The 27,151-nt window shown below is 33.9% G+C and overlaps 1 protein-coding gene across 1 annotated transcript in view; it reads right to left on the reverse strand.

Moving 5' to 3' along the window:
* Positions 1 to 527: 527 nt before the first annotated feature.
* paqr6 (progestin and adipoQ receptor family member VI) overlaps positions 528 to 27,151 on the reverse strand; it is a 50,363-nt gene continuing 23,739 nt past the window's right edge. Inside the window, exons 3-8 of the mRNA XM_056475751.1 lie at positions 25,459 to 25,586; positions 22,777 to 22,982; positions 11,467 to 11,593; positions 8,233 to 8,329; positions 7,965 to 8,109; positions 528 to 4,291 (exon numbers count right to left, since the gene is read on the reverse strand). Of these exons, the coding sequence (XP_056331726.1) occupies positions 4,047 to 4,291; positions 7,965 to 8,109; positions 8,233 to 8,329; positions 11,467 to 11,593; positions 22,777 to 22,982; positions 25,459 to 25,586 (948 nt within the window). The 3' untranslated portion in view covers positions 528 to 4,046. The remainder of the gene's footprint in view (positions 4,292 to 7,964; positions 8,110 to 8,232; positions 8,330 to 11,466; positions 11,594 to 22,776; positions 22,983 to 25,458; positions 25,587 to 27,151) is intronic.

Below are 27,151 nucleotides of genomic sequence, written 5' to 3' on the forward strand. Positions count from 1 at the left end.
TGGCTAGAATAAAAGTTTTTAATTTTTTATGAACTATTTTAAGGTCATTATTAGCCCCTTTAAGCTAATTTTTTTTCCGACTGTCTACAGAACAAACCATCGTTATACAATGACTTGCCTAATTACCCTAACCTGCCTAGTTAACCTAATTAACCTAGTTAAGCCTTTAAATGTCACTTTAAGCTGTATAGAAGTGTCTAGAAAAATATCTAGTCAAGTATTATTTACTGTCATCATGGCAAAGATAAAATAAATCAGTTAATAGAAATGAGTTATTAAAACTATTATGTTTAGAAATGTGTTGAAAAAGTCTCCTGTCTGTTAAACAGAAATTGGGGAAAAATTTAAACGGGGGGCTAATAATCCAGGGGGGGGGGGGGGGGCTAATAATTCTGACTTCAACTATATCTGCAAATAGCCTTAAAAAATATAAAAATTAGACACATAATTTGTATAGTTTGACCTACAGTAAACCCTAAAACACACTGTGTGTAATCAATGACAACTCAATACCTGGACGACCACAGTAGTGAACACTGAGTCAGTTTAATTCTAAGCACTTTCATATTTTTCACATTTGTTACAAAAACATTTCAAAACTCACAACGGAAACAAAAGGCACTGCAATGCTTGCATATTTCAATGTAAAGGGACTCATATAAAATAAAAACATATATGGAACACTTAAAAAATTATTATTTTAAGTTCCTTGGTAGTTTTAAATGCTACATCGTAACATTAAAGGGTTTTAAAAAGCACAGTTTTCAAAACTGCAGTACATTCATTTGGGCCAACAAACACAGGGATTGGGATGCCAAAACCTTTGACATTTCTTTGAATTCTAGTCCACAGAATACAATTGTCACCAGTCACATTCACACCTAAACCTCTTAGAGCAGAAGAACAGATTGAAAAAAAACCCCACTCACACCTACTCCAAGCGAATGGTGTGCGAGCGAGAATATCTGCTGTCCAACTATACAAACACAGAACCTTTCCACCGCTAACCACTAAAACACCTGCTTTTCCTTTTTAACCCAAGATCCCTTTAATAAACACCAATTAATTCATCCTTCCAACCACATGACTACCTTATTAAGAGCTTGTTAGAAAAGGTTCTGCTAAACTATAGCCTTTATACGGCATTAATTGCACTGAATTACAAGCCGACGTACCTGTGCAGCATGACAAAATGAGGTACAAAATGAGGTTAAAAAGCCACAGGAAAAGGTTTAAGAATAAAAACCCAAGTGTTACATGAGCAATACGTCTATTTTGAGAACTGACAAGTGCACTGACAAACTTATAAAAGCTAAAAACCTTCAGTCTAAACAGAGTGTATTGTATGTCATAAACCTGCAATGAACAAAACAATAGCACAGAAATGTGACCTGATGTGCTGTTCTTCAGATGTCTAGAAACATCTGAATGACTCCAGTGCGGCCCCATATTACCACGAGATGCAGTTTAGTAGGAGAATGATGCTTAGACGAGCTTTATCCTTCATAATATGACTTTTCTCTTCCAGAAACGCAGGGTTTTTCACCAACTACTCATTTGTAATTGTACCTGGAAAGATTTATAGTATATTTAAATGATGCTAATGAGGGACGTTACAAATGCAGGTTTAAAAGGGGTAAAATTACACCCACTCACAGTACACATTACAAAAAAAAAATGTTTTTTGCTCAGTATTTTTGTCTTGATTTCTAGTACTGTTATCTAATTTTTTAGAAATGAAAATACATTTAACTGAGAAGCAAAAATACTATTATTAAGTATATATATATATATATATATATATATATATATATATATATATATATATATACCCATATACCCATAATAACAGCACTCGTACAGTCTCTTCACCCTTGTGTATTACTCCGCCTACATCGATAAACTCAGTACAGTTTGACAAATATTGCCGCTGTTGGACAACATAATGTACTTTTGGGGCTTTTTCTTAGAACGTAGTTGTTTAGATTGCAGTTATGCAGTTTATTTATAAGGACAGTGCCACTTTGAAATATTTATAATTTTGGAGATTCACTGCATTTGCGCCCATCAGCCTGTCATCCTGAGCAGAGCAAAGAAGGTTGATGTTCTGCCACAAGATGGTGACAGAGACCACATAATAAGTGCTTAGGGGAGAAAAATTGAGCGGAAATTTCAAACTACAGCTGATCAAATAATTATAGATCATGTAATTCTAAGTCGATCTCTCTCTTTTGTATTTTGTAGTGCTGTATTTATACAATAGTAATCTGGTAGTGTTGGCTTTGCTTTGGCTTTTTAAGGGTTAATTATTGTGATCTCCCGATTGCAACAAAGAAATACTGAGAAATCTCTGTAGATTGATGGCATTTCATGTTGTTCAACCTTATAATCTTAAAATGTGAGCAAAATGACCTGTTTTGTCAGACATTACACAAGAGAATTAGCTGCTGCTGAATCTGACCGTCAGCTGCAGATGTGAATGAGTGGTGGAAGAAAGTAGTTCCTCTTATTAAAGGGTTTTTGAGACTTTCTGTGTTCAATTTTCTTTTTTATATACATGGTTATGCCATCGAACTGTTGTATAAATGCAATACCACAGTCGTAGCCTCCCACCAGTGCTGATATGAAGCCAAATATTTATATATATATATATATATATATATATATATATATATAGCTTGTCAAGTTAGAGTTATCTGAATATCACTGAGCAACTGTTGTAGTTTTTACTGATAGTTATATTTTTTATTCTTTTCATTTTTGCTAATATTTTAGTACATTTTTAGTAGTATATTTTTGTCTTGCATTAAATAATTGGCTTAAATTTCTATTTACTAAGCTAAAATATACCAATTCATAAGTATATACAGTTGAAGTCAGAATTATTATGGCCCCTTTTAATTTTTTTCTCTTCAAATATCCCGAAATGATGTTTAACAGAGCAAGGACATTTTCACAGTATGTCTGATAATATTTTTTCTTCTGGAGAAAGTCTTATTTGTTTTATTTTAGCTAGAATAAAAGCAGTTTTTAATAATAAAAAAAAACATTTAAGGTCAATATTATTAGCCCCTTTAGGCTTGATTTTTTTTCGATAGTCTACAGAACAAACCATCGTTATACAATAACTTGCCTAATTACCCTAACCTGCCTAGTTAACCTAATTAGCCTAGTTAAGCCTTTAAATGTCACTAAGTTGTATAGAAGTGTTTTGAAAAATATCTAGTCAAATATTATTTACTGTCATCATGACAAAGATAAAATAAATCAGTTATTAGAAATGAGTTGAAAAAAATTAACAGAAATTGGGGAAAAAATAAACAGGGGAGTTAATAATTCAGGGCGGCTAATAATTCTGTATGTATATAAGTTTTATTAGTTATGGAGTAATGTAAAATTTTAGTAGTTGGTCAGAATAACTAATGCTAACAAATTATTTGTAAGTACAAATATTGATATAAGTGTTGGATGACAAGACAAAAATACCAAACAAGACATTTTTTTTCAATGTGCAACTTCCCAACCGTAAAATATTTCAATATGTAACATCATAAAACTGAATTACTTATATTAATGCTGCTATTCATGATGATGCAAATATAAAATCCTTGATTAATGCTATACTTAACCAATTCCAGTTAATGATATTCTAACGTTTACCACATACCAGTACACATTTATCAATCATATTGGTTAATAAACCCCAAACTATGTTAGAATATAGCTTGTAACAAAATCAATATTAGCGTCATTCAACCCTCAACCTTTCAAGTAGACAACTAAATAATAAAAATAATTGAAGGCACAGCGGTCAAACATCCCCAGAAAGGTTGCGATTATCGGGTTTTCGGCTGAGATAATAAACGGTGAGTAAAAAATAAAATAAAACTAGATTAAATGATCTAGCATAACCGTTTTTAGTACAAAAGTATCAATGCTAGAGGCCTATATACTGTAAATCAGTGAAAGTGACTGTATAAGTGCTCTGTAGGTCAAAATCGTCCGGAAAGGTGCACAGTGAGGTTTGGAGTGTTCAAGAAAGCCTGTTACTCCTGATGAGGGTGTGAAGTGCTTTGGCGAGGAGTCTGAATTAAACTGGCACTAAACACACCAATGATGGCCAGGTTTAGCAGGACGCCCAGAGCGAGAGCCCCTATGGTGCCCTGAAATGAAGGCAGTCCGGAGTGGGATATCAGCCAGTCTTTGCGGGACGCCATGTCTGATAACGCAGCCTCCATCTGGAAATGAGTGCCGACGACCGCACAGATGTGAAAGAGCTGGTGACTGTGACCTGAGTGGAGGAAAAAAAAAGTGTGTGTGAGCACTGAAACATTCATTCATTCATCGGCTCACCACAGCGGAATGTACCACAAACTACTCTGGCATGTGTTTTATGCAACGGATGCCCTTTCAGACGCAACTCAGTACTGGGAAACACCCATAAACTCCCACTTTCACACATGCACTCATACACTACGGCCAATTTAGCTTATTCAATTCCCCTATAGCGCATGACTTTGGACTGTGGGGGAAACCGGAGCACCCGAAAGGAAACCCATGCCAAGACAGGGAGAACATGCAAACTCCACACAGAAACGACAACTGGCCCTGCCGGAACTCGAACCAGCGACCTTCTTGCTGTGAGGCGACAGTGCTAACCACTGAGCCACCATGCCAACCCAGCATTGAAACAAGCATTGAAAATTACAGGCTAATATTAATATACTTAACCTATCCCTAACCTTAACCCTCCCACTCTAGAAAGCAATTGTAAGGGACATTTGGAAGATGGAAACACCCTTATTTAATGTTTAAAACTAAAATAGCATAAATGGGTTATTTTATGGAATAATTGGAACGTATTTTTGGACTATAGAATACAACAGATATGTAATACACTTTAAGTCAAAATTATTTGCCCTCCTGTGATTTTTTTTGTTTTTCTAATATTTCCCAAATGATGTTTAACAGAGCAAGGAATTTTTCATAGTATTTCCTATAATATTTTTTCTTCTGGAAAACGTTTTTTATTTTTATTTTAAAACCATCTTAAGGTCAATATTATTAGCCCCCTTAAGCATTATTTTTTTCGATTGTCTACAGAACAAATTATCATTATACAATGGCTCGACTAATTACCCTAGCTTGCCTTATTACCCTCGTTACGTCTTTAAATTGCACTTTAATCTGATACTAGTGTCTTGAAATAAATCTAGTAGAATATTATGTATTGTCATCATGGTAAAGACAAAAGAAATCAGTTATTAGAAATGAGTTATTAAAAATGATGTTCAGAAAAGTGTTGTAAAAATCTTCTTTCCGTTAGACAGAAATTGAGAAAAAAAAAAGAAGAGGGGGGCTAATAATTCAGAAGGGCTAATAATTCAGTATATTTGAGTCTAGTTAAATCCAATGCAACTATCCATTATGTCACCAATGTCACCATTACAATGTTCTTTCTTTTTTTGTTGAATTATTATTATGTTTTTATATATAATATATATTGCACTGTTGTTTATTATAGCATTCTGGCTTTGTAACAGCTTCAAAATAGTATCTCGAAATGTACAAGCATCTCTTCCGTTGAAGATGCGAATTAGCGAACATAGTTCAAGTATATGACGACGAGACATAACCTCGGCAATAGCAAAACACTTTATAGATTTTGAACATGACGCTAAACAACTAGAATGCATAGGAATTGAAGAAGTGTTTGAGTCACATAGAGGAGGTAATCTAAATAAAAGATTATTGCAAAGAGAAGCGTTCTGGATTCATAAATTGCAGTCACTTACACCAAGAGGAATGAATGAGGAGTTGGACCTTTCTGTGTTTCTTTAACAGCCTGTTGTTTAGCTATAATATTAGGAATCATGGATTTTGAAGTTGTAGTGACACAAATAATGAGATGAAAATGGATTGTTTATGTTTTTGAACTGTGGAAATTTCACTGTATTGACGTAGACATAAATAAGGGAATGATGATAATTGATATGTGATTTTACTATAAAATACTGTTTTTGAAGGTAAAGGTATTTTTCGTGCGATTGATTATGATATACTGAAATGAAAAAGAGTCAGTTGGCAAACATCGAGTAGCCGTTTATAACAAATGTATTTTTTAATGTTTTGGACTGGATATTTACCTCATTGTATTGAATTCAATACCTCATTGTATTGGGGTTTTGGACTGGATATTTACCTCATTGTATTGGGGTAAATATGCTATTTTCCTGTAAAATAATGTTTTTGAAGGTGAGAGTAATTTCTTGTGTGGTTAGTTATGTGTGTTGAGGTGAAGGTAAGATTGTCTTCAATCATCGAGTGACCGTCTTTGTAAGTAGTTTTTTTAAGTTATCTGTCGGATTTTCATTGTATTGATGTACACTTGGCAAAGGATAATAATTGATATGATTTTTCTCTGTGAAAATGTTTTTGAAATGTGAAGGTAAATACATTAGATTAGATTAGATTCAACTTTATTGTCATTACACATGTACAAGTACAAGGCAACGAAATGCAAGTACATGTAAATACATGTAGTCCTTATGTGGTTAATCATGGAATAATGAAATGAAAATGAGAGTGGCCGTCTAACTAATGATGCATTGTGGTTGACTGTGGGATAAAAGGGTGGAGTGAGAGGATTGTGTCACACACTGAGGAAGGCGTTGTGCCGAAACATTTGTGTTTTTAAATCACCCAAAGAATGTAAAAAGAAAAAAGAAAAATGGTACGAAGCAATTACTTGATGAGTTCGAATCATTATCTTTTTGAATAATAGTGTAATATATATAAAATATCTACTTTCAATAGTTTCTTTTATTATATTTTTCAATTTGAACCAGTAGATTGTATCATATTTCTGGCTCAAAAAGCATCATAGTCATAGGTGTTTTACAGAGGGGTTTTGTAAATCTATTTTTAACACTTTGAGATTTGGGTTTTTAGTTGTTTTTTCATTCTAATATATAATAAAAACAAAATCTACTTTTAATAGTTTCTTTGATCACATTTATTATTGATTTGAATCTGTAGATTAAAATATATTTTCTGACCCAAAGATCTGATTACTAGACGAAGTCAGTTTCAAAATTCTTTTCATTTCTTAGGGTTTTTGGAATCTATTTTTAACACTTTGAGATTTTTGGGGTTTTTAGCAAAGTGTGTTTTTTTAGTCAAACTTAAAGAAAACAAAATCTACTTATACAAGTTTCTATTATCATACTGTACTGTACTCCATTTTGGTAGATTAAATCATATTTCTGACCTAAAAATTATTGTTTAATTGTTTTTCATTAAAAACCATAGGTGTTTTGAGAATCTAATTTCATCACTTGATTATTCATTAAGTACTGTTAACAGTATTTCTGTAGAATAAACTGTTGTATACACTGAAGTAAACACAAACAAATTCCTCAGTAAAAGCCTACAGAATACAGATCTGATAATTTTTAAAAAATATATTATTATTTAATTATTATATATTTTTATTTAATATTTGGGTGAATAAGGGAGCTGTTGAAGATGAAATTTATGGCTCAATGCAGTTTATTTTTTCCGCAATAAGCCATAAATCTCCACTTCAGCAGCTCTGTAATTCACCCAAATTCACTAATAAAACAGTCTTTAACATTGTCTTGTAATTGTAATCTACAGCCACAAATTGATAAAGTGGCATAAGAAACATTTAAAAGTGTATTTTGGGATGTTTTCTTTAGGTTAGCCTGTAAAACACTATTGTTAATTGTATTAACACACTAAAACACTCTTATCAGTATAATAAACCAAAGAGCTCAAAATAATAAAAACACAGTTTTAGCTTACAGCATCTCTCCTCGAACATCAGGTTAAAACAGCAATGTGTCTTCTCATCTACTTCTGAGCCAATCAGCCAAAAAGCCTTTAAGCAGCAGGTGTAAACAGGGCCAAAAACAAGGGTGAAATCATTAAAAATGAAGTACCAATGTAGTCGAAGCGGCCTGGAGCCAGTCTCTCGGGGAGATGCGATGCGAACAGAAAACATGTGAGAAACGCAAAGAGCAGATGGTAGGAATGACTGGCCAGAGCTTCACTGGGACTACAGCTCCCCCAACAGCATGAGAGCAGCTAAAAACACACACACGGAAAGAAAGTGACTGTGCATGAATGGTGCTTTCCTCTCAGTCATATCATATCTCTGCATAAGCATTTATCTGCTTTACATGTGTAATGGTGTGCGGTTTTACTCACTCTGTAAAACAGTGGGAAGCTGTCGAAGAGGAAGGGGACCACAAATGCGGACGTTCGCAGGATTTTACTTTTGTGTGGAAACTGCAGCTCTATGAACCTGTAGGAAAAGAAAACAGCTTAAATACTGTAGACTATATGCTATGTTCATATGTGGTAGAGTTTAGAAATGTTTTAGAAATGTTTTAGAAATGTGAACAATAACACCCACTTGTTCACAATGGCTTTTAATGCACAGCGGCACTGACACTTTACTCTGTTTTAATGTTTTGCTGTTTTATTAATATTTCTTTTATTGTTTTTGCATTGTTTGCTTTTTTGTTGTGTTGTATAATTTGTTTTTACTGGTTTAAAGCACTTTTGGTTTGGTCAATTTTGGTTGAACTAAGGTGCTATAAACACTCACAGGCCACTTTATTAGGTACACCTTACTAGTACCGGGTTGGACCCTCTTTTGCCTTCAGAACTGCTATAATCCTTCGTGGTATAGATCCAGCAAGGTACTGGAAATATTCCTCCGAGATTTTAGTGCATATTGACATGATAGAATCACGCAGTTGCTGCAGATTTGTCAGCTACACATCCATGATATGAATCTTTCATTCCACCACATCCCAAAGGTGCTCTGTTGGATTGAGCTCTGGTAAAATGTGTTTATTACATATTCAGTTCTTAATTAAATGGCTGTTAATTGTTTTTAAAAAATATATATATATATTTCTAAATTAACATAATAATGTCTATAATAAATAAATATATTCTAATACATTTATAAATAACAATTTTTATAAAATATTTTTTTAACAACTTAACATAAAAATGAAAAGATAAACTATACGGAGATTTAGCATTTAAATTTTTAGTTTTTTATTAAAAATGACACATTTAATAAACACATATTTGTTTTATACACTACCGGTCAAAGGTTTGGGGTCAGTTTTTTATATATTTTTTTTAAAGAAAACTATTCTGTTTATCAAGGCAGCATTTATTAAATGTAAATATATATATATATATATATATATATATATATATATATATATATATATTTATTAAAATTTTAAATAACTGCTTTCTTATTGTATGTAGTTTCAAATGAAATTATTACTCCAATCATTATTGTTTTTATTACTATTAACATTAATAATACAATAATAATAATACATTTTTATTTGTAATGCTCTTTTCTTAGACTCAAAGCGCTACAAGGCAAATTACCAACAATAGCAGAAACAGCACAATAATAAAAAAGATGCAACAAAACAATAAAATTATGAACCATAAGATCGAATAAAAAAAAGTTAACAAAAGGATCATCCTAAGTTAAAAGCAATGCTAAAAAGGTGAGTCTTAAGAAGTTTCTCAAAACAGAGAAGCAGCATTCCTAATGCGGATGCTCTATGAGAAAGAACTACCACCCATGGTCTTGAGTTAAATAATATTAATTAATATTAGATAATAATAATTATGTTAGAGTAATAATAATCATTCCCGTGGCCAGCCTATTAAAATGGGAGCTTCTTTTTTTCTCAAAAAGTGGACCTTTTCGCTGTCATTCGCCTAATTTTCAATTAAATTATATAGTTCAAACACTGCATTTTAGTGACATTTTAAGCACTAAATTTAGCTTGTCGGATGGTTATCATTACCACACTTTTTGATGCAACGAAGTGACGTCAAAGTGCTTACCATACGATTTTATGTTTACAAAAAATTGTGTTTATTTACTAATGTGCATTACGTTATTACAGTTTTATAAATTATGTAATGAGATTACAATTTTAAATAAAAAATTTAAGAATAAAAATGTAAACAAATAAAAAATTAAGAAATATGAAAAAATATTTACTATAATACTATAAGTTTTTTAAATGTTAATTTATTATCCATCATTAAAAAAACAATTAGGAATCTATTAAAACTTGCTTTAAATTAAAAAAACTGTAGCCTATAGGCAAATAACAAACTAGCCAGCTCATTTCCTCAGTCAGAATTTGTCCATTTTAATAATAATTATTAATTACATTTGTCTTAAAGCCTTCTTTTATCTGTTATTTTCACAGTTTATGATGGCATACTGTCAAAAATGTTCGCACCACCCGAATCCCCCTGGCAATGGGCCTGATAAGTAATATTAGAGTGAATTCTAAAGGATCACGTGACCCTGAAGACTGGAGCAATGAAGCTGAAAATGCATCATTAAAATCACTGGAATAAATGATTCATTTAAATTGTAGACTACTTTTAAACAGTTCTTTTATAGTGCAATAACATTTCACAATTTGTACTGTATTTTTGGTGAAATAAATGCAGCCTTGGTGAGCAGGAGAAGCTTATTTTAAAACATTTAAAAATCCTACTGACCCCAAACTTTTGACTGGTAGTGTAATATAATTAAATATTATTATTATTTATTAATATAACTAAATATATAATGTAACATTAAACAATAATGTTATTTTCACATAAATTATCATGGTTTTATGATTTTATCATCCGTAGTGTATGTGTGTGAATGAGATGAGTGTGTGTGGATGTTTCCCACTGGTGGGTTGCAGCTGGAAGGGCATCCTCTGCGGAAAACATATGTTTGATAAGTTAGCAGTTCATTCCACTGTGGCGACCCCAGATTAATAAAGGGACTAAGGCGAAAAGAAAATGAATGAAAAAGTGAACAGTTTATCATTTAATGAAGAAAATATCCAGCACAATACCAGTGTGTTTTTATGTGGCTCCTAGGATATTGTTGATGGTTGCTAGGTAGATGATTAATGGTGCAAGTCCTAAGACACCTACCCCACATCTCTATGATAATCTCTGTGTAAATATTCACTGACAATTTCATTCTCCTCCACACACAAATTATAAATCCACTTGTTCATAAAAGCAAACCACACACTTATTCTAAACAAGGATTATAAGGTTTCAGAATAAGACGAGTTACGTTCTAGTTAAACATCATATATTTGAGCAATAGTGCTGCTTACCAAAGCAAATCTAAACAACTCAGTAAATTCAACAAGCGCTTTATCCCTTTTGTGAATAATTTCTTTATAAAAAAAAATGGCTAAAGCTTTTGTGCAAGCACACTCAAGCTCCAGACAAACAAAGTCTGTGTGTGAGAAGGACTTGAGTTATGTAATTAACTCCCACTTATTCTGAAATGACATCTACATTAGCTCCTGTAATCACAGACTCCGTTAATTAGCCATAATTAGCCTCTAAAAGAGCCCTCACCTGGTGTAGCAGGACGTGCTGGTGCAGAAGAGAGAGTTGCAGACACCGATGGTCACAAAATGCTGGTGAAGCCAACTGTTGACCCAGCAGTCGGGCATCGCATAGGACCCGTATGAGATGGCACAGCCTGATAAAAACAAGAGCATATTTACAATATACTGTATGCATGTATGTTCAACAAATACACAACAACAACCACAACAACAACAACAGTCATTCATTTTCTTTTTCGGCTTAGTCCCTTTTTTAATCAGGGGTCGCCACAGCGAAATAAACCGCCAGCTTATCCAGCATGTTTTACGCATGCCCTTCCAGCTGCAACCCATTACTGGGAAACACCCAAACACTTTTATTTACACACATATACTACGACCAATTTAGCTTACCAAATTCACCTATAGCACATGTCGAACAGCACCTTCTTGCTGTAAGACGACAGCGCTACCTACTGCGGCTATCGCAGTAAATTAAAATAAAAGCAAAATAAAAGTAAAATTAAATTAAAAATAAAATAATTAATTAAATAAAATAATTATAAATAATAAAAATAAAATAAAATACAGGGATACTGGAGCATTTTAAAGCTAAAGATCAGTCGATTCATTAGCGGATCGCTCGTTTGTGAGCTTATAAACAGACCAGCCGATCTTCGCGGTAAACGATAAACAGTAAACAGCGGTAAATTCTGTGAACTTATGACCTTCACGGCCAATCACAGTCATTTTTGTTGAACACAATAGGTGCGTCCGATTTGATTCAACGAGCCGGTGATCAACAAGATTAGCCGAGCGCAGGCGGGGGCGGAGTTGAAAACGAAGCCGTCAAGCCGAACACTTCAGTGCTCAAAGTTGCAGCAGTCATGATGACCGAACACATGGCATGATCAACTATTTGTGAAGTTTATTTAAGTTTACTCAAGTGGGTTTTCCCTGGGTTCCCCGGTTTCCTTCCACCGTCTAAAAACATGCAAGTTAATTGACTAATCCAAATCGGCACCATAGACATGCTCCTAGTAAATAGTTATCTCTTAAGAGCAATCACTATCTGTTCATTAGTTACTACAGCAGGAGAGTTCTCGAGATCTACCTGAGCTCAAACTCCCCTCTCGCCTTGCAACAGGAGGGAGCCCCGGACTCGAGGATCTTTTGAGCTCAGGGCTCTCTCCCGGGACAGTGTGCCAAAGTAGCTTATAATTAATCCTCAGCTTAGTGTGAAATCTTAAAATGTATTTATTGCAATAATAACAAAATATTTACTGTACAAATAAAACAGAATAGAGTCTATAGTTCATTTTCAACAATAAGGGAATCATGAATTAAATTTAAGTAGCCTATTTAACAAAAACGTATGAGAGAAATAAGGGGGAAATAAGAGAACACATGAAAAGGAAATAAATATCAACAAATAGGCCTATTAAACACAAAACAATTCAGCACAAATTCTAGGAGTTTAAACATCAATTTTTAGGCTACCAGATGTTGAATGGTATGTTAATGTTCAGGTTTAGAGTATATATAAATGGATGAAGATGGAGATGGCATAAAAAGTAAATTTTGGAAATTTTTAGACTGTCGTTGTCCAATAATAAACCCAAAACATACATGGTTGTTGTCATGTGGTGAATCCGGCCAATCGTGTAATATTGGTGTCGACATCGCAGCTCCTGCAGTCGCAGTCGTGAAAACTCTATTGAGCTCAACTGTTTATGTTTTTAAATAATTTTTTCACCATTTTAATGTAAATAGCTTTGATTCTTTTATCAACGCATTTCTCAGTCAGTAAATATGTGTCTTTAAAATGAATCTGAAAAAGTGATGGTGTGGTCTTTGTTTCAGTTTTTGTTGGTCTGGACTACAGCATTAATTTAGTGCATGCAAAATAGTTATTCCTTAATTGATTTATTCGGTTTTCGGTTTAGTCCCTTTATTAATCAGGGGTCGGCACAGCAGAATGAACTGACAACTTATCCAGCATGTGTTATGACGCAGCGGATGCTTTTCCAGCTGCAACCCAGCACTGAGAAACATCCATACACTCTTGCATTCACACACATAAACTACGGCTAATTTAGCTTATTCAATTCACCTATAGCGCATGTTTTTGGACTGTGGGGGAAACCGGAGCACCCAGAGGAAACCCACACCAACACAGAGAGAACATGCAAACTCCACACAGAAATGCCAACCGACCCAGCTGGGGCTCGAACCAGTGACCTTCCTGCTGTGAGGCGACAGCGCAACCCATTGTGCCACCGTGTCGCCCCAAAATAATAATAGTAATAACAATAATAATAATAAAATTCACATTCCCAAACTCATTTTATTTTTTCTCAAGTACTCTGTGGATTTCCAACAAACCCTAGAGGAACAGACTACTATGAAACTTCACCAAGACCTTCACAGAAAATAATAACCAAGTGATTTATTATTTCCAAGAGAACACAGTTCCTACAAAACTTAAGTTGTAAGTTTTACTATTGTGAAAATGCGGACTGTACAGTATGTACCGCACAATTTTTTGGAGGCAAGCATTCTATAAAGCATGCACATTTCATAGATTTTTTTTTCCTTTGTAATGTTTGGCTATTGTACTATGTCCACAAACATTCACATTCCCTCGGCTGCTGCACAGACCCAGCTACTCTGCCAATAAAAGAGGCCTTTCTGAGCCACTTCTTGAACCGTAACCAGCGGTGAATTCCACAAATGAAAGAATAACATTTTTATTAGACTACTAGAGCACAAAACGTACAGCTTCACACGCAGGATATTGAACAGATGATCATCCCTCCATATAACACAGACTGAAATCAGACAGAGATGCTACAGATATTTCAAATGCAGTTGAAGTCAAAATGATTAGACCTCGTATGAAATTCATCAGTAGGTCGTGTGGATGAATTTGGGCACTGGTAAGGACACTAATGCAGGGTTCCACACAATTCATTCATGTTGTCCAAACAAAAATCGATTAAAGCTGCAGTATGTAAGTTTGACACCCAGTGGTTGAACTAGGTATTGCATACCTGGTTCAAAACACATGCAAGCAAAGGTTGCCAGATTGATGACATTAACAGGATTGTGCCTGAATATCGAGCCTAAAGGCTGATTTAAGGTTGATTTAAACGGTGTTCTAAATAAAAGCAACGGCACGTAATAGAGGGAATATTTTCCATATTAAAAGGAGTTTTTGTCCTAACCAACACCTGAAATTTATATTTTAGAAACACAGGTATTTCTCACAAGTGAACAATTAAATAAACTGACAATGATCATTTCAGGTACACCCCATGTGCCTCATTCAGTGTTAAATGCTAATAATGTGAGTTAAAATGGCATTTTACATTTCATTTATTGCCATATACCGAAAGCAGCAGCAGATAGATCAGGTCAGATCTTGAAAATAAAATAAATCGCTTGAAACTGAACTTCAGAACTGTGACTCAAAACCAACACATATAAGTAATTCAGCATCTACATTTAATGATGTTAAAAAGGTTTAATATGTATTAATTTTTTAAACATTACCATTTTGTTGTAGTGCAGTGAGTGCAATATTCTGTGTTTCTGAATGGCTAAATTAAAAATTCTGTTGTGTTTTGTCTGGTGCAAACAGGCAAAATTTTTATCACTGCGTATCCTGTCACTTAGGGTGTTCTTAGGACACAGGGCTAACCTGTTCACCTAATGTTTATGTTCATAATATTTATATTATTTGCTGACAACCACCTCATGTGGAATTCTGAATCTGCATCTCATTTCCAAGTCTGCTACTGTCCACCAGAGGTTGCATTTTGGTCACAGGCACATGCTTTGAGAGCCTTTTTGATTGAATGAATGAAATACAGTGTTTTTAACCAAGGCAACTCGGGGTGCTGAAATATAATTGGCTACATTGGCATTGGGCGGGTTAAAAGAACCAAAACAAAGACAGACGTTCTGACACTTAACGCACATGTTCAAAGCAGAATATCTGACTTCAGCATTGTTTTTCAGATAAACAAGAAGGCTTACTTAGGATGTTTCTTAAATATCTGCAAACATATTATGGTATTTTTGTGCTTTACAAGAGTCGAAAAGTACATACAGCACCTTTAAGGGGATAATTCATCCAAAAATGAACGTTTCTTCACATTACTCAAACTCAATCTCTGAACACAAAACAATATATGCTGAAGAATGTTGGAAAAAGCAGCCATTGACATCCGTGGTAGTAATAAAAAATAATATGGAAGTCAATGGCTGTTGTATGTTGTATGTATGTAATGTCAATCAAGTATACTCAGCACACCTGAAGCAATGATAGGTGCATTTGTCCTTCTCCTTAATAGACAAAGGGTGTTTTGAATGAGACGTAGTTGCTTTTTTGTACTGCGCACTGTGATTGGATGATGTTCACTGACTAGTATTATTAAATATGTTGTTTTTTTCTGTCATCTCAGTGTCACCTAACAACACTATTACAGACAACATAAGCGTATGTAACTCACCATGTTACATACTGTAGGCTGAAGCATGGAAGCCCCCATGGTGTTTACCTGGTGCTAGGAGGACACTCTTTAAGAGATTATGATGTTGTTTGATGCCTAATATGCTTTTAATTATTTAAATTCAAGTGAACTGAATGATATTAAAGTGATGTTTCCACGATATCTGCGTTTTGAAATCGGGGCAACAGCTTGAGGTTTGTAGTCCACAGCATGTTGTTGGAATGTTTACAGTGCTGATCCTATACTTCCGGGTTTCTTCCCACCACAGCCTCGCTTTCATTCTTTAAAATGGCGGACGCATTAAATAAGCATATTGTCAGCACTTTGGTTAACTGTGTTGTTTTAAAGTGTATTATAAATGAAATAGAATTGAATTCAATTGAATGTGTACATCTAATGAAGTTCGTAGAACAAAACGTTATATATAATAAAATATTCATACAGCAAGTATTGATAGTGTGCTGTATTGTTTGTTTCCCCTTAACAAAAAGTAAAAACTGCTTTTATTTCTGCCAAACTAAAAGAAACAAGACTATCCTCAGAAGAAAAAATATATATAGGAAATACTGCGAAAATTTCCTTTCTCTGTTAAACATCACTTAGGAAAAACTTTTTTTAAATAATTAAAATTTCATAGGAGGGATAATAATTTTATCTTCAACTGTATTAATCAATTTTTTTTTTCATCTTGAAAGGATAATCGCTCTTTTTATCAACAACAAAAAAAGAGTCTTTAATGTTTAAAAGGCGCATTAATAAATCACTCAAACGTAAGGTAAAGTGTTCGAGCTCATAATATATATATATTGCATACCTGGTTCAAAACACATGCAAGCAAAGGTTGCCAGATTGATGACATTAACAGGATTGTGCCTGAATATCGAGCCTAAAGGCTGATTTAAGGTTGATTTAAACGGTGTTCTAAATAAAAGCAACGGCACGTAATAGAGGGAATATTTTCCATATTAAAAGGAGTTTTTGTCCTAACCAACACCTGAAATTTATATTTTAGAAACACAGGTATTTCTCACAAGTGAACAATTAAATAAACTGACAATGATCATTTCAGGTACACCCCATGTGCCTCATTCAGTGTTAAATGCTAATAATGTGAGTTAAAATGGCATTTTACATTTCATTTATTGCCATATACCGAAAGCAGCAGCAGATAGATCAGGTCAGATCTTGAAAATAAAATAAATCGCTTGAAACTGAACTTCAGAACTGTGACTCAAAACCAACACATATAAGTAATTCAGCATCTACATTTAATGATGTTAAAAAGGTTTAATATGTATTAATTTTTTAAACATTACCATTTTGTTGTAGTGCAGTGAGTGCAATATTCTGTGTTTCTGAATGGCTAAATTAAAAATTCTGTTGTGTTTTGTCTGGTGCAAACAGGCAAAATTTTTATCACTGCGTATCCTGTCACTTAGGGTGTTCTTAGGACACAGGGCTAACCTGTTCACCTAATGTTTATGTTCATAATATTTATATTATTTGCTGACAACCACCTCATGTGGAATTCTGAATCTGCATCTCATTTCCAAGTCTGCTACTGTCCACCAGAGGTTGCATTTTGGTCACAGGCACATGCTTTGAGAGCCTTTTTGATTGAATGAATGAAATACAGTGTTTTTAACCAAGGCAACTCGGGGTGCTGAAATATAATTGGCTACATTGGCATTGGGCGGGTTAAAAGAACCAAAACAAAGACAGACGTTCTGACACTTAACGCACATGTTCAAAGCAGAATATCTGACTTCAGCATTGTTTTTCAGATAAACAAGAAGGCTTACTTAGGATGTTTCTTAAATATCTGCAAACATATTATGGTATTTTTGTGCTTTACAAGAGTCGAAAAGTACATACAGCACCTTTAAGGGGATAATTCATCCAAAAATGAACGTTTCTTCACATTACTCAAACTCAATCTCTGAACACAAAACAATATATGCTGAAGAATGTTGGAAAAAGCAGCCATTGACATCCGTGGTAGTAATAAAAAATAATATGGAAGTCAATGGCTGTTGTATGTTGTATGTATGTAATGTCAATCAAGTATACTCAGCACACCTGAAGCAATGATAGGTGCATTTGTCCTTCTCCTTAATAGACAAAGGGTGTTTTGAATGAGACGTAGTTGCTTTTTTGTACTGCGCACTGTGATTGGATGATGTTCACTGACTAGTATTATTAAATATGTTGTTTTTTTCTGTCATCTCAGTGTCACCTAACAACACTATTACAGACAACATAAGCGTATGTAACTCACCATGTTACATACTGTAGGCTGAAGCATGGAAGCCCCCATGGTGTTTACCTGGTGCTAGGAGGACACTCTTTAAGAGATTATGATGTTGTTTGATGCCTAATATGCTTTTAATTATTTAAATTCAAGTGAACTGAATGATATTAAAGTGATGTTTCCACGATATCTGCGTTTTGAAATCGGGGCAACAGCTTGAGGTTTGTAGTCCACAGCATGTTGTTGGAATGTTTACAGTGCTGATCCTATACTTCCGGGTTTCTTCCCACCACAGCCTCGCTTTCATTCTTTAAAATGGCGGACGCATTAAATAAGCATATTGTCAGCACTTTGGTTAACTGTGTTGTTTTAAAGTGTATTATAAATGAAATAGAATTGAATTCAATTGAATGTGTACATCTAATGAAGTTCGTAGAACAAAACGTTATATATAATAAAATATTCATACAGCAAGTATTGATAGTGTGCTGTATTGTTTGTTTCCCCTTAACAAAAAGTAAAAACTGCTTTTATTTCTGCCAAACTAAAAGAAACAAGACTATCCTCAGAAGAAAAAATATATATAGGAAATACTGCGAAAATTTCCTTTCTCTGTTAAACATCACTTAGGAAAAACTTTTTTTAAATAATTAAAATTTCATAGGAGGGATAATAATTTTATCTTCAACTGTATTAATCAATTTTTTTTTTCATCTTGAAAGGATAATCGCTCTTTTTATCAACAACAAAAAAAGAGTCTTTAATGTTTAAAAGGCGCATTAATAAATCACTCAAACGTAAGGTAAAGTGTTCGAGCTCATATTAAAATGCTGCTTATACTTGGTTTCTTAAGTGGCTAGAACAATACGTGCACTTCTTCAGCCTTCAATCTTCATCAATGCAGACATTAAAGCTTTAGCTTCAGCGTTTGCCTTTGAACTCACAGTCGGTGTATGTTTGATGCCTCATTTCCTCCAAACGCGTATAACCTCGCATCAACCTTACAAATAACCTCGCATCAACCTTACAAGACACATTCATTTCTAGCTCCGTGAAAGCCTCTGATATAACATCAGCTTTATATATCAGGACTTTGCCTCTTTTTACTGGCCTGCAGTCAGGTTTTCTGTATCCTCTCAAGGACAGCAGATTCTGGCACATTTATCTCACAGCAACGCATGCCTTTGCATTGGATTCTTTTGCACGAGGCTTGTTATCTAAAGCATTTGAGATATAGATTTGATCCATTCACGCTTTCAGTGGAAATCAAACCAATGGCATTGACGTTGCTGGTAATGTTGAGCTTCAGTATAGGAATGTCGTGCTGTTGTTGTAACTAAAACTAGCCGAAAATCCTTTCCGGTTATTCAGATGCATGAAGTAGGAAGTCATCATGCAGTGTGAAAAATTGTGTGGGATTTCAAAAAACTGCAAAAAACACTACATTAAATGTCTGATACCAGGTTAACAATACGTTTACTTACTATATACAATGAATATCCACACATTTGTGTTTCCCAGAATTCCCTGCATTGTTGTTTATATTACTATGTCTGTTTTTAGAGTTTAGTTTTTCATCAGTGATATATATCAGAGTTTAATGCTATAACTAATGATCATAAATAATGTTTATTGCATTACTTAAAATGTATTTATTTGCCAACATCAGCAGCCATTTTTGTTGTTGTTTTTTTTGTTGTAAACTATACACATTTTTATTTTACAATGCATCATATATATATATAAAAGGGGGTAAAAGTCTTTTAAAAATAAAATGACACAAATTCACCCAATAGCACTGAACGATTCTTTCTTTTGTTCTTGGATTAACATTTATGTCAAAACAGCAGATAATTAGCTTGTTGTCAATTAAAAACTAATATTTCTGTATTGCATTCACTTTATGACTGATAATATTACATTAAACTTTGGATAGCTAAAATTTGTTTAGTTATAACCTGATAACTTACTTCAACTAAAGCGACATAAAAATATTTGTTGTCATGACTTTTTATATATATATATATATATATATATATATATATATATATATATATATATATATATATATATATATATATATATATATATATATATATATATATATATATACAGTTGAAGTCAGAATTATTAGACCCCTTGAATATGTAGCCCCCTGTTTATTTTTTCCCAATTTTTGTTTAATGAAGAGAAGTTTTTTTCAACACATTTCGAAACATAATAGTTTTAATAACTCATTTCTAATAACTGATTTATTTTATCTTTGCCATGATGACAGTAAATAATATTTTACTAGATCTTTTTCAAGATATTTCTTTACAGCTTAAAGTGTCATTTAAAGGCTTAACTAGGTTAATTAGGTTAATTAGGCAGGTTAGGGTAATTAGGCAAGTTATTGTATAATAATGGTTTGTTCTGTAGACTATCGAAAAAATATTTAGCTTGCAGGGGCTAATAATTTTGACTTTAAAATGGTTTAAAAAAAATTCTATTTATTCTAGCCAAAATAAAACAAATAAGACTTTCTCCAGAAGAAACAACATTATAGGACATAGTGTGAAAAATTATTTGGGAAATATTTCAAAAAGAAGGGTGGCTAATAATTCGGACTCTCGTCTCTTCCTAAAGTTAGTTTTTAACAGCTTTACATCTTTAAACTTTACATCAATTCATCTGGTTATAATACATCCTAAAAGTACTTTTTGTGAAGAAAACTAGGCCTAGTATTGATACTGCAAAATTGTTTTAAATATTTTCGGATCAATATGTACAGAAATATAGAGACACTTTGAAGTCTTTGTGAATCGGAAGATGCTGTAGACTTATATATTAATAAGGGGGCATTTTATCATCCTCTCATTTTTCTCTCTAAACAAATGAATGGTTAGAGGGGCGTGGCATAGTTCACATTTCACCCAATCCGTCAAACTGACATCATCAGAGAAGTACAGCCTTTTCAGAGCAGAAGCAAAGGGTTATATTATAATTAAAGATTACAAAAATATCCCCGCCCCCGCCCCCCTAAAAAAATTCCCAGAGGAATAACTTGATCGGATTAATTGTAAAACGAACAATCTGAGATAATAAAATAAAAATACTGTAGTAAACTGTAAGAAAACGCTGGGTTCCACACATTGATTTGTGTTGGGACTAGGGATGCACGATATATCGGCGGCCATATTGATATCGGCCGATAAACGCTATCGGTTCGATATCAAAATTAGTCCGATATCTTTAAGCCGATAGTCAATCTAAATCTATATTTAGCTTTCCGCTTGTACGGTGCTCTGAACTGTCAAAACACCAATCAAAATGCTTTTTTGGACATTACATATTTCTACATCTGTACATTACTGGTTTCAGTTCTTAGTTCTTTTATTTAAATTTTACTTAAAATGTATTTATTTTACTTGTTTGTTAATTAAATCCCATTTTGATATTTAACCCATTATTTTTATGCAGTCAAGTTCCATGTTAATTTGCTATGTGAAGAAAAGGAAATAATTTATTTTTGGCATGCTGATTTATGTAAATTCTTGAATATAGGTCTATATAATCACCTTGCAATTTTGAAATTATTGCCTTTTTGATTTGAGCGGGCTATTCTAAGATCAGTTCAAACGTTTATGAAGTTTTTAAAATAAAATCAGTTGTTCACTGTATAAAAATATAACATTCTGAAATATTTTTATTTATTGGCTAATATATCAGTTATCGGCCTCCAAATCTTAAGAGTTATCGTTTATCGATATTGGCCAAAAATCCATGGTGCATCCCTAGTTGGGACAGCATGAAGAAATTAAGTTAACTTATTTGTTTTTACAAATTTAAGTGGATTAAACATAAAACAAATAAGTTATCCCCAAAAATAATCAAGAATTGTGATGTTTCAGCTCATTGTAAATAAGTACATTAAACAAACAGCAAACGTCAATTTTTAAGTGTGCACATTCATGCAGACTTCAACATATCAGCATATTTTTGCACACAATTAATGGTGTCTGTATCAGCTAAGAACTCATAAAGAGCTTATATTAGATGTAGCCAAAACACACTCACACACAGGCATACACGCGCACACATGTTTGTTTTGATTTGTGAATTGTGGGGACGTTACATAGATTTCCATTGTTTTTATACTGTACAAACTGTATTTTCTATTGCCCTAACCCCACCCTACGCCTAAACCCAACCCTCACAGAAAACTGTGTACAGTTTTACTTTCTGAAAAAACTCATTCTGTGTGATTTATAAACTTTTTGAGAAATGAGAACACCAGCAATGTCCTCATGCTACACTACCTTCTTGTAATACCTGCGTCATAGCTATGTCATCATACATATTTTGGTCCTGATATGTCACAAAAACATGTACACACACACACGCGCACACACACACACACGCACGTACGCACGCACGCACACACGCACGCACACACACACGCACACACACGCACACACACACACACACAAATGAAGATCTGCTTATATTACCGTTCCCTCTCTCAAAGTAATATAGTGAGTGTTACCCAAAGCTAACAGTATAGGACGACTCAAAAAGCAGATCCTACCAAGACTGTAGAGACTGAGCGCTCCATAGTCGAAGAAGTAGCAGATGTGACGAGCTTCAGCTGACATGGTGCTGAAGGTGTGAGCGCAGCTGGAGGTGAAGGGATAAAGGCAGATCAGCAGCATGTAGACCAGCAGCGGCCAGGTGTAGCTATCCGTCACAAAGTCCAGAGACGAGCACAGGACGCTGAACCGCCACAGAAAATACCTACAATACAGGAGAAGAAGAAGATGTCAGCTGGTTACTACACCTTTTTTCTGTGCTGTTGTGTATTTATGTTATACAGTAGGTGTCAAAATTTGTGAAAAACAAACATTCGCAGACTATCAATACCTGCTCAAAGATTTATTGAATATTGTGACGTTTTGGTCTCCTATCTAAACAAAGAAAGTCAAAGCATTGATTGACTGTAATTAAACATTAAAATTAGTTGAATATTTTTAGGATTTAATATAGAATTTAGTGGGGTTTATTTATAAACTAATTTCGAGAGGATCACATGCTTATGATCAACACGGCTGGCACCTCATTAGCTCCGTAATCTTCCCTATTAGATGATTACAGAAGCATTATAAATAACCAGAGGTTTTCACTCCAGTTATCTTCATCTTGAAGTTTCCCCCCTTCCACCGCTACTTCCAACCCTTTTTTTCGATAGGGTGACACAGTGGTCCAGTGGCTAGCACTGTTGCCTCACAGCAAGAACACCGTTGGTCCAACCTCCTATCGGGCCAGTTGGCGTTTCTGTGCGGAGTTTCCATGTTCTCCCTGTGTTCGCATGGATTTCCCCTGGGTTCCCCGGTTTCCTCCCACCGTCCAAAAACATACACCATAGCCAATCGACTAAACCAAATTATCACCCTGGACAACCTTAGTTCACACTTCTCACACCGCGACAGCAGGGGAGTTTTCAAGACCTTCCTGAGCTCAAACTCCCCTCTCGCCCTTCTAACGGGAGGGAGCCCCGGGCTCGAGGATATTACGAGCTCAGGGATCTCTCCCGGGACAGCATGCCAATTACGCTTTATTGATTATCAGCTAAGTGTGAACTCTTGAAATGTAGGATCTCGTACTGTGTATGACTCTATATGTGACAAATAAAATTATAATTTGAATCAGATAAAGGATTTTGTCTTCAGCTCAAATGTTTCATAACATGAAGCTCTTTCTGAATGTATGTTGTAATAATAATCTATTGATCAAATTTATAAAAAATAACGAATAAGAAAATAAAAAAAATAAAAAAACATTCATTTGTAAATTATTTGACCGAGCAGATTATTACTATTATTATTATTATTATTATTATTATTATTATTATTATTATTATTATTATTATTATTATTATTATTATTATTTTATTTATTTATTTATTTATTTATTTTTTAGAATATACAAAAGGTACACAATTTGAGATGACACAAATACAAAGAAAATGAAACATAACAAAAATGAAAAAAAAACAACAACAATACAGTTAAATACTGGCAGGTGCGTGTGTTTGTGTGTGTGGATGTAAAGGTAACTTGGTAAACAGGTCAGAGTACATACAAAAAAAACAATAACCGTCAATAAACTAAGCAAGTAACAAATATATATATATATATATATATATATATATATATATATATATATATATATATATATATATATATATATATATAAGGAAAAAAAAAAAAACGGGCAGATTATTGAAACATAAGTATTATTCATTGGTGACATGGTGGCGCAGTGTGTAGCGCTGTTGCCTCACAGCAAGAAGTCGCTGGTTTGAACCCCGGCTGGGTCAGTTAGCATTTTCTTTGTAGAGTTTGCATGTTCTCCCCATGTTTGCGTGGGATTCCTCCGGGTGCTCCGGTTTCCCCCACAGTCCAAAGACATGCGGTACAGGTGAATTGGGTAAGCTAAATTGTCCATCGTGTATGTGTGTATGTCCTGGGGATTGAGCGCTGGGCTAACAACCCACCTCATAAAAACTAGATGTAATGAAACACTAATATGGTGCGGCTAAATATCAACTTCGCTATAAACGGCCCTGAGAGTAAGTAAGTAAGTAAGTATTTTCCATTTTTTCATTCATTTTCCTTTAGCTTAGTCCCTAATAATCAGGGGTCGCCAGAGCGGAATGAACCGTCAACTATTGCAGCATATGTTTTAGTGAATGCCCTTCCAGCCGCAACCAAGTACTGGAAAATACCCATACACTATTCACTATTCACATTCCCACACACATACACTACAGCCAATTCACCTATAGCACATGTCTTTGGACTGTAGGGGAAACCAGAACACCTGGAGGAAACTCATGCCAACATGGGGAGAACATGCAAACTCCGCACAGAAATACCAACTGGCCAGGCCAGGACTCGAACCAGCGACTTTTTTGCTGGCAACATACATATGTATTACTACATGGTTATTTGATCAATTATTTCTATTATTAATTTACATCACATACCACAAAAAAACCTTACAAAGTGGTAACAAGATTTAGGTCGTGCTGCCCGAATAATACTTTCCACGTAATGCGTTTAGTGTCTGTAAAATCTGAAATTGCCTAAAAGAGTCTGCTTATAAGCTAAATCATAATTGCATAACGAAGCAGCCCAAACAAAGCTTGAAAGCTGAAAGCCTACTAGTTCTGGCACTAACAGGAGATCACATGTGGAACTGGGCTCTTTACCAGGTCGGCAGGAAGTGTGTCCAGATATTGACCGTCTCGTTGGTCATTTGAAAACTGCTGAGGATGCAGTCCAGCGCTGAGCTCCTGGGATGACGATACCCAGACATGATGCCATCCTCTCGAAACACCTGCAACCACGCACACGGGTGACTGAAACACATGCAAACACTGAAGCACCTGCAAACATCCACACAGGTGACTGAAACACATGCAAACACTAAACCAACATTTAAGGCGAGACACTGCAGGTGAATAGGGGATACAGATTCAGAAAAAGTCAGAATTATTCACCCTCCTGTGAACTTTTTCAAAATTTTCCCAAATAAAGGAATTTTTTTACAGTATTTCCTATAATATTTTCTCTTCTGGAGAAAGTCTTATTTGTTTTATTTTGGCTAGAATAAAAGCCGTTTTAATAAAAAAAAATTATGGTCAATATTATTAACCCACATAAGCAATTTTTTTTCTTGATTATCTGCAGAACAAACCATCGTTATTAGGGGTGTGATGAGACATGAGATTGGGTTCACGAGAATGAGACAAGATGAGATGATTTTTATACAATTTTTTTGGAATCCTAAATGATGAAATATATGAATAAATATACAGTTGAAGTCAGAATTATTAGCCCCCCTGAATTATTAGCCCCCCTGTTTATTTGTTTTCCTAATTTCTGTTTAACGGAGAGATTTTTTCAACACATTTCTAAACTAAATAATTTTAACAACTCATTTTTAATAACTGATTTATTTTATCTTTGCCATGATGACAGTAAATAATATTTGACTAGATATTTTTCAAGACACTTCTATACAGCTTAAAGTGACATTTAAAGGCTTAACTAGTTTAATTAGGTTAACTAGGTAAGTTAGGGTTATTAGGCAAATTATTGTATATCGATGGTTTGTTCTGTAGACTATCGAAAAAAAAAATCTGGCTTAAAGGCGCTAATAATTTTGTCCTTAAAATGGTTTTCAAAATATTTAAAACTGCTTTTATTCTAGCTGAAATAAAACAAATAAGACTTTCTCCAGACGAAAAAATATTATCAGACATACTGTGAAAATTTCCTTCCTCTGTTACACATCATTTGGAAAATATATTTAAAAAATATATTCAAAGGGGGCTAATAATTCTGACTTCATCTGTAAATTATTAATATAAAAATATAATTACTATAAAACTAATATTTATCATCACCATACTTCCTCAGTTGATTGGTTACATTAAGAATTGCAAGCATTTTTGTATGTTTAAATATGCAAATGAATTATTTCATTGAGTACAGTATGTGCCAATTTGCATACATTTCTAGTACAAAAATCTGACGGGGGGGAGTGGAGGCTACAAATTCCTTTTTTGACATTACAGTTATTGTTAAGTTTTTAGAAAGGATATTTTCCTGATCTCCTTTTCTCACTCCATAATTTTCCCAATTGTTTTCAGAATAAAATACAGCATATAATCAGTAAAGTAATCCATTAATAATTCCACAGTAAAAACTCTCAGAATACAGATATTAATAAAACTGTAATTTAGTATTGTAAGTGCTGTTGATGATTTATAAAAAAAAATTATTAATATGTTAAAAATTATGTATTGATATAAAAAAATATAATATTCAAAATGTGTATCTACATATTATTTTAATATGAGTGACAAAAGAAGTTGTGTATTAAAAGAGTATTTTAGA

Source organism: Danio aesculapii, chromosome 16, assembly GCF_903798145.1.
Source record: "Danio aesculapii chromosome 16, fDanAes4.1, whole genome shotgun sequence".
Taxonomy (NCBI): domain Eukaryota; kingdom Metazoa; phylum Chordata; class Actinopteri; order Cypriniformes; family Danionidae; genus Danio; species Danio aesculapii.